This window comes from Acinonyx jubatus, chromosome A1, assembly GCF_027475565.1.
Source record: "Acinonyx jubatus isolate Ajub_Pintada_27869175 chromosome A1, VMU_Ajub_asm_v1.0, whole genome shotgun sequence".
Taxonomy (NCBI): Eukaryota; Metazoa; Chordata; class Mammalia; order Carnivora; family Felidae; genus Acinonyx; species Acinonyx jubatus.
Window position 1 is genome coordinate 3,953,587 of NC_069380.1, and position 12,089 is coordinate 3,965,675.

Here is a 12,089-nt window from a genome sequence, read left to right on the forward strand (position 1 = left end):
TGTTGCTAACCACAATTATTTTAGAAACAACCCCAATTCTGTAACATATTGACAGAGCGGAACATCATCCAGCAATGGAAAAATGGGTTAACTAAGCTGCACAGAACTCTGGGTGAATATTCATAACATAATACTGACTTTAAAAAGATAATTCCAAGTTACCACATATAGAATAATAACCTTATAAAGTTCACAAAGAACTAAAAGTAAACAGTGTATCACTCAGGTTATAGACTTAGGTTACAGACCCACACATACACATATATGGATATATATGTTCCTAGGTATACATATGTACACACATAAATATACACACTTATGATAAAACGACTGAAACAACCAGAAAAAAGGCAACAGAATAATAAATGCAAAAGGGTAAGGGAAAAGAGGCACACGGGCTGGGGCGGAGAGGAGCACACAGGTAAATACAAACTACCAACAGTGTTCTTCTTCTCCAGTTGGATGATGTCATCAAAGTTGTTCATTCCATAGTTAGTTAATTAACTACTTAATTACTAAGTGAGAGCCATGCATAAACCAAGGATTACTAGTCCAATTTAGCACAGCTGAGGTTTATCTGAAGGAAGGAAGGGAGGAAGGGAGGCAATTTTTAATGCAGGAAGAGGTTTGCAGGTCTTAAAGAGGCCTTGAAAAGGAAGAAGACAGGGTAGAATCGCGTTCGTAAACACGGATGTAACTGGCTATGTGAGTCTGACAGCGAATGCTTTTGGTGCAGTGTCATCAGTGACCTGTCTACAGGGAAGTGATTCTCCCAAAGAGAAATCGAGCAGCACAGATAACTGACCTCAGCAGGGCTCTCAGCTTTCCCCTCCGGAGTCTGCCAAGATTAAGGAATTTGGCTTGGGCCTCTCTCCTTCCTAGACCCTACACCGCTCCAACCAAGCAAAGTAACATTGGTCCTACTCCTCTCCAGAGGCAATGAAATCTTAAAAGTTGCCCAGTTAAGTCTTTAGTATACAGACTTAGTATATAGACTAGTATACAGACTCCCTCAAAAACTTCAGAGATGATCATTTTCATGGACTATGAAACAACTCTTTCCAAATTACTAAGCAAACAATACGATATTAATTACAACCTGGATCTCCCGACCCTTCTTCCTTTGTTCAGTTGTCACGGACACAAGGAGTTGTGAGACTCAAGACTCAAGAGTTGACAGAAAGGACATTTTTGATCAATTAAAAGACAGGAAAGTCAAATCATGCTTCACACCTCCTGGTTTGAGGCTCGACCACATTCGGTGCAGAGGAAACAGCTATAATGAGACAGTCTCTTCATCAGACCGGAGGCAAAGTGAAGAACTTAGAAATTCCACTTCCAGGCCAGGGAAGGCAAAAGAGGGACAAGGACAATGAAGGTGGCGGATGGCCCGGAAAGACTGAGGACTGAGAAAGTGCCTGATGCCAACTATGTCCCAAACAGACCCAAACCCGTGAGTGACAAGGAGTCCTCAACAGCTTTTGCTTCCTGCTTACCCTGACATATTTAGGATTCCATTATCTCTGGGTCTGACTCAAGGCTTGTGAACATCCCTGGTGAGACCTTCTGCCTCTCTACATCTACCCCTCTACCCTGCGCACATGCACACACGCACATCCATTTGTACCAACTGCCGTAATCGTATCTTTCCAAAGCCTCCTGTATATCCTTTCCTTCTAGTTTCACTGTGACAGTCGGTCACGATCTAGAACCTCACTAGCTCAGGACAGCACAAGCTTCCTAACCAGACCCCCCCTCACCCAGCCACTCAATCTGAAACTCTCTATGCACCACGGCCACATTCACTATCCCATACCAATGCTTTGCACAGACACCTCCAAAAACACTTCTAGAGGCAAGACTGAGCCACGACTGAGCCTTAGGGTTTGACCACATGTAGGGGACAAGATGGCAAAGCAGACCCAGAGGAATAACCAAAGAAGTGGGTACAGAACCAGGAGACTATAGACAGGAAAGCTAAGAGACAGAGATGGGCCCAGAGAAAGAGGTAAGAATGACAAATATTTATAGAAGAATAAGCTTCTTAAAAAGTTCATAATTTGCTCCTCAATTCTGTCCAAAGTCCTCTAACGAGTCACATGTCTACGTGCTACCAAATACGTAAGAAGGGCTGAGCTGTGGAGGAACATAAGAACAGTTTAACTGTGAACCTGTGTCTAAGTGGTCAAGAGACCATGGTGTGGACCCAGGTACACAGACGGTCAAGATTACATTGAGGGATTGAAAAATACCAATGTTTGTACCGGATATAAATCCGATACTGTAGGTCATTCTGTGTGGCTCAGTATTCCTTGTATATCTGTTTAACATTTTTTTTGCCTCTTCTAAATCCTGGAAAGGCTCTTTTATCTTCTAAAAAGTGAAGGTATTTATTAGGATAAAAGAATGGGTTAATTTTCAGTAAAATGTTTCCATTTAACTCCTTTAAGGAAATTAAGTTTTTTCACAACTTAAAGAATATATAGATCACAATATGAAATAGTCCCACCTTTCAGAGTTTTGATCGAAGCCATTCATTTGCACCCCAGAAATTTTAATGTGAAAGAATAGTTTCTATAATATAGTCTGAAGATCCTTTGCCTAAATTTCTGTGATTCAAAACTGGGGGGGGGGGGGGGGGGGTAGGGGTGTGTGTGAAGGTAAGGATTATTCCAGTTAAGTATACAACACAATTAGAAAAATCTGGGGGCACCTGGATGGCTCAGTCGGTTAAGCCACGGACTTCAGTTCAAGTCATGATCTCACCGTTCATGATGAGTTCGAGCCCCTCGGGGGGCTCTGTGCTGACAGCTCAGAGCCTGGAGCCTTCTATGGATTCTGTGTCTCCCTCTCTCTCTGCCCCTCCCCCACTCGTTTTCTCTCTCTCTCTCTCTCTCTCTCTCTCTCTCTCTCTCTCCCTCCCTCCCTCCCTCCCAAAAATAAAAGATTAAAAAAATTTTTAACACACACAAAAAAAGAAAAATCTGAGTAATGGTTAACTCACTTCAAAACAAGTAAACCAGCACAAAAACCCTCTGGCTACAATGCCCATCGAAAAAGTACCTTAATTTCAGGAAGTGAAGATTCAGACAAAACGGCGGGCAGGGGGCAGGGTGACACAAACGCTGAACCGGCAAATCAATTAAAATTGCCACTCACGAGGGGAAACCCCGTGCGCTTTTTGATCGTGCTACTCACAAAGCATCACGTCCCAGGTGATCGCTAAATCCACCTCTGCCCTCCACGACGCGAGAATGAAACCCGCCCAGTTTCTCTCTCAGCGAGCCCACTGACTTAGCAAGTGGATGCGCTACAACCCCGAGCACAGAGGCGGGCCCACCGTCCTACAGGGAGAGGGGACCGGCGCGCCGTACCTCCCTGTCGCCGAGCCACAGCCGCTGCTCCGACACCGGGAAGCCCGTCTCGGCCAAGATGCGCTCCTTGATGTCGCGCACGGTCCAGGACGCCCGGACGGCCACGGTCCTGCAGCCCACGCAGCCGGGGAGGACGGTCACCCGGAGCCACCTGTGCAAAGGCAAAGGGACCTTCAGTGGGGGCCACGTGGGGACCCTCCCGCGCGGGGTCTCGGGGGGCGGGGAGCCTCGCGGCCCTGGGCTCGGCTCGGCCCGGCCCGGGCGGGGTTACCTGTCCCCCATCGCGAGCGTCCCGGCCGAGCGCGGGCCCGCGTCCGCCCCAGCGCGCCGCGCCCGCTCACGGCCGCCTCCGCCGCCCCGAGAGGCCCGGGGCGGGCACCGAGCGCGGGATCCTCATGGCGCAGGCGGGCGCCGCCCCGGCCCGGCTCAGCCGCAGCCCCGGGAGCGGCGGCACGAGTCGAGCTGGAAACGCGAGAGGAAGCGGCGGCCGCGGAGGCGGGGCGGGGCCGGCGGCGGCGGCGGCGCGCTCCCGGCCGGCGGGGCCCCAGGAGGCGCCGCCCGCGGGCACGCGCCCGCCCGCCTGGACCGTTAGCCGCGTGGGCGCCCCGCCCTGCCCGCAGGCCCCGCCCCGCCGCGCGCAGGCCCCGCCCCGCCGCCCGCGTCCGCCGAGGCGCCAAGGCCTGGGGACTTGAAACACTTCATAGTCCGCGCGGAGCCCTCGCGGAGAAGGCGCGTGTTTTCCCCGGCGGGGTTCAACAGGACCGGGAGAGGCGGAACTAGGCATTCCTGGGGCCTACGCCACCGTCGCCTTTCATGACTTTTCATCTCTGGCAGCGTCTCCAAATAAGACTTCTGGTGGCCTCGCAGGCACCAGCTACCGCCGTGGTGGCTACAGAAAGAAGAGCCTTTTACGGTTTCGTGATTGTTTTTAAGGCACAAAAGTAGGATCAGTGATTCAGTCTGCTGGAGGAAGGAGCAGTAAGAAAGGAATAGAAAGTAATAGATGACGATATACATAAACATATCCTATGCCGTGTTGAAATATACGTAACTTATTTTGGCCATATTTTATGGTTGGTAGCCTGTTTTCCCATGACGCCTGCAAGCTCCTTGATATCAGAAACAGGCCTTAAGAGTCGATGGAGGGGCGTCTGGGTGGCTCAGTCGGCTAAGCGTCCAACGTCGGCTCAGGTCATGATCTCACAGCCTGTGGGTTCGAGCCCCGCAACGGGCTCTGTGCTGACAGCTCGGAGCCTGGAGCCTGCTTCCGATTCTGTGTCTCCCTCTCTCTCTTCCCTTCCCCCACGCACGCTCTGTCTCTCTCTCTCTGTCAAAATTAATAAACATTAAAAAAAAAATTTTTTTTAAAGAGTTGATGGAATCACCCAAAAGTAACTAATGTTGCCTTGTAATTTGAAAGCGTTCTCGCTTGATGAAGCTTCAGAACGTACCATTATTTTCCTCTGGCTTATTTCTCAGAGGTAAGGATGAGACACATCAGGAGCGGGGGGATGGGGGGGAGGCAACATCTATTGCGACAATTCAAAGGCTATGTCCTGAGGAAGTAAACTTGTGTGCTCCTTGTTTAATACCAGGAATAGAATTAAATTTTAGTGTTGGCGCAAAAAAAAAAATGATATTAATGACTATTTTTCAGTTATCACTTTTCTCCCTCTTACACAAAAAAATATTACTCAGAACTAGTTATCATCAATAATAGAGTACCCATACAGAATATTCCATCCCTTCCTTCTAGCCACATTTAAAAAGGAAAGGCTGGGGTGCCTGGTAGCTCAGCCCGTTAAGGCTGGGACTCTTGATATTGGCTCTGGTCATGACCTCACCATTGGTGGGGCAGAGCCCCGCATCAGGCTCTCTGTTGAGAGTGCACAGCCTGCTTGGGATTCTCTCTCTGCCTCTCATGCGCTCTCTCTCTCTCTCTCTCTCTCTCTCAAAATAAATAAACATTTTAAAAAGGAAAGTCTGTAAATCATGCAGCTCTTCCCCTACTTGGAACGAGTACACACAGTCAATCAGAGAAGAGGCCAGAAAACCCTAATGGATGAATATTCGCTTTCTCAATCAGACAACACTGTACATGCAAATGCATTAGAATATCACCAAGGAGAAAATCTCACTGAGCTGGTGAGCACGATCCCCCAGGATAAATCCTCCATGCATAAATCCTTTGATAACCCCCGGGTCTACCTGCTTTCCTTATGCTCTCTCCTAGGGAGACAGGCAAACGTGATGTGGTACAGAGTTAAAGCCTTGAGGAAAAGAAAAGCCCCTAATGGAGGGGACTTCACAAGAAGTGAAGCAGATCTGGCTGGGAAAGGGGGCTGATCGTAAGTATCTTCGAACATCTGGAGTTCGAAGTATATTCAGGATACACTCTAAAGCGTTAGTCTGCATGGGAAATATAAATCTGGAACTCAAACAAGATGTCAAAGCTAAGGATATAGATTTAGAAATCATTTGTTTAATCATTCAGATAATATTTGTTAAACCCCTCCTCTGTGCTAGATGGACACATTTCTAAATGACGGGAATAAACAATGAACAAAACAAAGTCAACATCTCATGCTTGCATTCTAGGGAAGGAAGCCGATTAATAAATAGACAAAGGATATATGAATGCCTCCTATGGTGGCAGCCAAGTAGGGATAAGTACTATTTAAAGGTGGGGGGAGGGAGTTGGGGCAGGACAAGATAAGAGAGGAAAAGAGCTAAGATGGTCGTAGAACTTTCTAAATGACATGTGAGAAGAGGCCTGAATGAAACACAGGAGAAGGAAGTTATCCAGAAGGAGGTTATATGAGAAGGAAGGGGGACAGAGCAACACTTGTAGCCCATGCATCCATCGTCTCTGACCTGGATTTGGGGTCATCCCTTCCTACTTGTTGCCTCCCTTCTATTTCTCTCCTCTCCAACCCATGCCCCAACTGGCCACAAAACCAAAGTTGGAACTGACGTCTGTTCTGTTTGCTGATAGCTTCCCAGAACCTAAAAGAGGTCCTCACACAGAATAGGTGTGCAGTAAATATGAAGAAAGGAAGGAAGTATTGAGGGAGGGAGGGAGGGAGGGAGGGAGGGAGGGAAGGAAGGAAGGAAGGAAGGAAGGAAGGAAGGAAGGAAGGAAGGAAGGAAAAACAGAAGAAGGAAGAAAGGACAGAAGGAAGGAAGGAAGGAAAAACAGAAGAAGGAAGGAAGGAAGGGAGAAAGGAAGGAAGGGAAGAAGGAATTACATAAAGGAAATGAGGGGAGAAAGAAAGGGAGGAAAAGGAATAAATAAATATCTGGAAAATACAGAAAAGTAGATAAAAGCTCAAACATTATACGTAATTCTAACACCCCAATACAAACAACATTTTTATGGCCATTAATTTAAGGGCTTTTTATATGATTACAGTAATACTATGGGTACACAGTGTTTTTCCAATTTTTATCACTGTAATAATTGTATTGCTAATAATTGCCGAATTTTCCATTGAGAAGAAATATCTTAGGCTACTCAACCCTACTGATAAATACAAGGGCATTTTAATTTTTCAGAAGTGCACAGACCAATAAATATCTTTGTTCATGAACTTTCACCACTATTTCAGATGAGAAAGAAATTTGTAAAAATGATGCATTCCAGTAAATGTCTAGCTGAGCCCTAACTCATTCTGTAGGAGTATATTATAAAATTCAGAACAGCAAAAGCCAAAACCATAGTCTCTTCTTTTAGAATGAGTCCAGACACAATAAAAAAAGGGGGGGGGAGTCCTGGGACCATCCTTTCAGCCTATTTCAGTTGTAGAGACGAACAAATAAAATTATTTTATTGCACAAGCCAGATTCAGCAGGACAGAAGCAGAAAACAATGCTGTTCTCTCTCACGAGCCCTGTTTTAATTTGTCCTGGTACTTATTTCTTTCCCTTTCCCTGGATGACAGAGGATGGCAGGGCTTGGACCCTAGATTCCCCATCACTCCCGGATGATAAAAATTCTCCAGTTCCTTCCAGTCCCTAAAATGACTCATCTTAGTAATTGAAAACCCTCTCCAGGGTAACAACCAAACCACCAGTCCAATCCAATGTAAAAAATTCTGAAATAGTAACCGGGCTTTATTCCGGCTCACCAAGTCAACTGCAGTGTGGAAACGTAGCTCAAGGCTGAGCTAATTTCCCCTGAAACAACACTTTGTGGTTTTATGAAATGGAATGTGCCTGATAGCATGTCTTTGATCAGAAGGAAACAAGAAATTAGTCCCTTCTGGAGAATGTGCACCAGTTATGTAAAGACCGAAGAGTGACAAATCATTGTTCCTTTGTTTAATGAGTCAGCGTAAGGCTGTTTGGCTTGAAAATAAAAAGATGAGAATATTGTGGATATGTGAAGTCCTAGAAAAATGAGTAAAACCTTAAGCCAAACAGAAAAAGGAAAAAATCTCTCAGGGAGAAGAAATAGGACCTCTAAAATCATGGGGTCAAAAAAACAGCAATAAAGCTGAGGCATCCCACGTAGCTTCCTATGATGGAATCCGAGGGGAGGATTCACGCGAAGGCACAGAAATGTGATCCGAGAGCACCTGCAGGGATGTCATGAAATCCTTACACTACATCTGCAGTTACATGAGGGGAATGGGAGCCACTTTCGGATTTGAATCAGGTTAGGTGATCTAATTTGCATTCTAGAAAGACTGAGGATGACTTGGAAGGAGGCAAACTTAAAATAGGAACAAAACCAAGAAAAAATGCTATCTGTGAGATGAAAACCTTCAAGAACAGTATCAATCACGTGGATAAAGTGCCCGTAGGATTTGACAACGAGGAGGCCATTGTTGGTTGACCTCTATGCTCCAGAACCTGCAAGAATTTCCTGATGACTGTAGGATCAAGTTCAAGTTATCCTGCATGGATAAGGCCCATCACAACGGAGCCCTGGTCAACCTTCTCAAATTCCTCTGAGGCCATCCCACTGTCTGTCTCCATGACCAGATGATAGTAACACGTAAACGTTATGGAATATTTACTATGTGCCAAACACCTACCAAAATCCTTATGTGACTTAGCTCATTGGATCTTCCCCCCAAACCCTACAAAGTACCATAAACCCTTAATTTCCAGACAAGGAAAATGGAACCACACGCCTTACTTGTAGCTGCACAGCTGTTAGTGGGCGAGCCAACTCCGTGAGCCTGAGCCCTATCACTATTAAACTATAATATTCACAGAATACAATCACTTCACATGGCCTCGCTGCCCCCTGCCTGCACTGTCCTCACCTACTTGCAGTCCCCTTCCCGTCACTTTCCATCTGATAAATCTCTAAGTCGTCCTCCAAGATTGACTACTTGTCCCAGCTGCCCCCGTCTCTTCCGGGCTCCTTCTTTCTGCATAATGTGTACACTGCGTATTCGCTGTTCGTATTATAGCACATATCATGTTTTTTAGTAACTATGACTCATTTTTATTCATTGCAGTGGGAGCCCCATTGCACTCCTCTTGGTACCCCAAGGGCCTAGTACAGAATACTAGTCCGTGACTGTTGCTAAGATGTTTGAGACAAATGAACGGGCTGCATATAGGGAAATAGCAACTTCACTCCTAACACCAATCAGGCTTTGTTTTGTTTTGTTTTGGGGTCTGTTCAAAATGCTTTGGGCTGCAAGTAACTGATTCCCCGACTAGCAGTAGCTAAACTGATAATGGTTTGTTTTTCTCACGGGTCAGGAAGTCTAGAGGAATGCCATTGTTCACCAATCTCAAGACTAGCATTCCAGTGATGTTTTGGGACTTTCCTTCCTCGTCATAGAATGGCTCATCCAGTTCTAATACTTCCGTATTCAATGTAGGAGGATGGGAGAAAGGGAGAAAGGGAAGAAAACAGTTTTACCTCTTTTATCAGAAAAACAAGAATGTTCCCACAGACTTCTGCTTCTCATTGGCCACCCCTAGCTGCAAGGAAGGCGGGCAAAACCAAGCCTCTACAATAGAAGGTTCTAGAAGGAGAATAGGGATTTGCAAGTGACTGTTGGGTCAGCCTACAACACCATCTACAACATTGCTCTAATATGCATGGCAAATGTATTTTTTCTCATGTTTATTTATCTTGAGAGAGACAGAGACAGAGAGCAAGCAAGGGAGGGGCAGAGAGAGAGGGGGACACAGAATCCGAAGCGGGCTCCGGGCTCTGAGCGGTCAGCCCAGAGCCCCATGTGGGACTCGAGATCGCAGACTGTGCAAGACCATGACCTGGGCTGAAATCCGACGCCCAACTGAGTCACCCAGATGTCCCGGCAAATGTATTTCCAAAGTGTCTACAGAAATATTGGAAAACGATGGAACGGGTAGGTTTCTCATAGCCTGATTAGTGACATACCAAGGCACATCTTTTGAAAGGATAGTAGACGTGTTTCATGCAACCAATCTTTCACTGCCTTGGGGGGATTTGGGTAAATCCTATGATTTTTCTGTTCACTTTTCTATAATGACAGTCCCTAAAGTCATTTTAAGTTGCAAAACAGAATTTCAATTCTCTCACTGGGATAAGTTCCAGGCAAAATCATTAGATAAGACTTCCAGCTTCCGTCTTCATTCAAAGGTCACCTTCCTCTTTCTGTTGCCATCACCACCCCATGCTAAGTAAGACCCATTGTCAGATGCCGCCCACCTTCCAGGAGGCGAAAACTGTGGAGCCAGGAGAAGGCAGGAGGATGGGCTGTTCGTTGGCTGTGTGGATCCGAGCCCTACGGGCCTGGCAGGTGATTAAGCTCACCAATTCTCCCGTGGGACTCTTGGGGAAGTCCTGTCACCGGGGACCCCAGCGGGAGTGGGGGGCGGGCAATGCCTCTCTCCACTGAGTGATCACTCACGACTGCTTCCACAACCTTCTGAGTCCACACCACCTCCCACCCCTTGCTGTTCTGGCCCTACCTCAAGCAAACCGCATTGAAGAGGCCCCGACCTGATGCTGTCCCACATAGTTCAGGTGTGTTCTATGGAAAATTCTCTCCTATCCCTTGCCCAGCAAGCTTGGGCAGTGCAGGCCAGAGACCACGATGGCCGCCTGCTGCCTCAGAGTGCTTGGTCCCCAGGCCTGAACGGGCCTTGAACCCAGTCCCAAGTTCTTCCTGTGGTTCACCAGGCTTAATGTAAAGGAGATAAACCCCTCTAATCCTGTCCACTTGGCAACATCTTTCTCCAAAGAAATCGATAGCAAACTTCTCTTCCCTCCCTATACTCTCACTAAAGGGGATCACACAACAGGTCCTGAGCCTCTTTGTAATTGTATATGAGGGCACGTCTGTCCCCCAAACACTTTCCAAACTGAGGTAGGAAGCACTTACTTTTAAGCACTTTTTTACCTTCAATACGCATCAGCCATTGGAATAATTCAAATTGCATTCACAGAGACCAACAGAAAAAAAATACATGAATAGCATGTAAATCAAAAGAATATATACGCGAGACATGCATCATTATATATTCATCAATTCAAAATTCAAACACCACAGTATACCAGAACCATGGCAGTTAAACAAAACACCAGCTCCTATGAGGCTCCCATTCATAATAGGGAGGCAGAAAATAAATAAATACACAGATATATAATATGCAAAGCAGAAATAAGGCCTATGATGAAACATGGTAGGCAAGGGACGGAACATGGCATGGGCTGGGATGCTGTCATCTGAGAACGGAACCGAATATGCAAAGTGAAAAAGCATAGAGAAGGAAGCCTCGGTATGAAGCTGGTGATTGAGAAAGCAACCCTTACCCAAAGGCAAAGTGTATGATCTCTTCCCCATAAAAAACAAAATATGCTATTCTAGTTCACTCTGTTTAACTCACCTCACCTTATTCCCATAACTCTGCTTCAAATATTTTAAATTAAGAAAGTACTCATCAGAATCCTAAGTATTTCACCCACTACAAATTTCTAAATGGAGTATCTCTTCTAAAGCCAATTAAACTATTAAAATGAGGTATTCATCCAAATGATTAATATTTTGTTTCATATTGGTTTTCTCAAGCTTATTTATTAATTTTGAGAGAGAGAGAAAGACAGCATGCGTGCGAGTAGGGGACAGGGAGAGAGATTGGGAATCCCAAGCTAACAGCACGGAGCCTGACACGGGGCTTGGCTGCATGAACCATGAAATCATGACCTGAGCCCACATCAAGAGTTCAACCAACTGAGCCACCCAGGCACCCTTATTTAATATTGGAGGTTTTTTTCATGTTTATTTATCTTTGAGGGAGAGACAGAGAGACAGAGACAGAGACAGAGTGTGAGCAGGGGAGGGGCAGAGAGAGGGAGACACAGAATCTGAAGCAGGCTCCAGACTCTGAGCTGTCAGCACAGAGCCTGATGCGGGGCTCGAACTCACGGACCGTGAGATCATGACCTGAGCTGAAGTCTGAAGCTTAACCAACTGGGCCACCCAGGTGCCCCTGATATTGGTTTTATTTTTTAAATCTTTTTTTAATGTTTATTTTTGAGAGAGAGAGAAAGAGAGAGTGCAAAGTGTGGGAGGGTCGGGGGGGGGGGGGGGGAGACACAGCATCTGAAGCAGGCTCCAGGTTCTGAGCCATCAGCACAGAGCCCGACGGGGAGCTCGAACTCACGAACCCCAAGATCGTGACCTGAGCTAAAGTGGGACGCTCAACCGACTGAGCCACCCAGGCGCCCCTTAACATTGGTTTTAAATTCACTCCGTGAGA

General features: G+C 46.4%; 1 protein-coding gene across 5 annotated transcripts in view; it reads right to left on the minus strand.

Moving 5' to 3' along the window:
* Positions 1-12,089, minus strand: part of SACS (sacsin molecular chaperone) — an 85,439-nt gene that overhangs the window by 37,956 nt on the left and 35,394 nt on the right. For 3 of the 5 annotated variants that reach the window (XM_027064541.2, XM_027064538.2, XM_027064539.2), the window contains exon 3: positions 3,375-3,525. In XM_027064541.2, coding sequence (XP_026920342.2) covers positions 3,375-3,525 — 151 coding nt within the window. Of the gene's footprint in view, positions 1-3,374; positions 3,526-3,645; positions 3,865-12,089 lie in introns of those variants that run through there. The other 2 variants (XM_027064540.2, XM_027064542.2) reach the window with 2 other exon arrangements.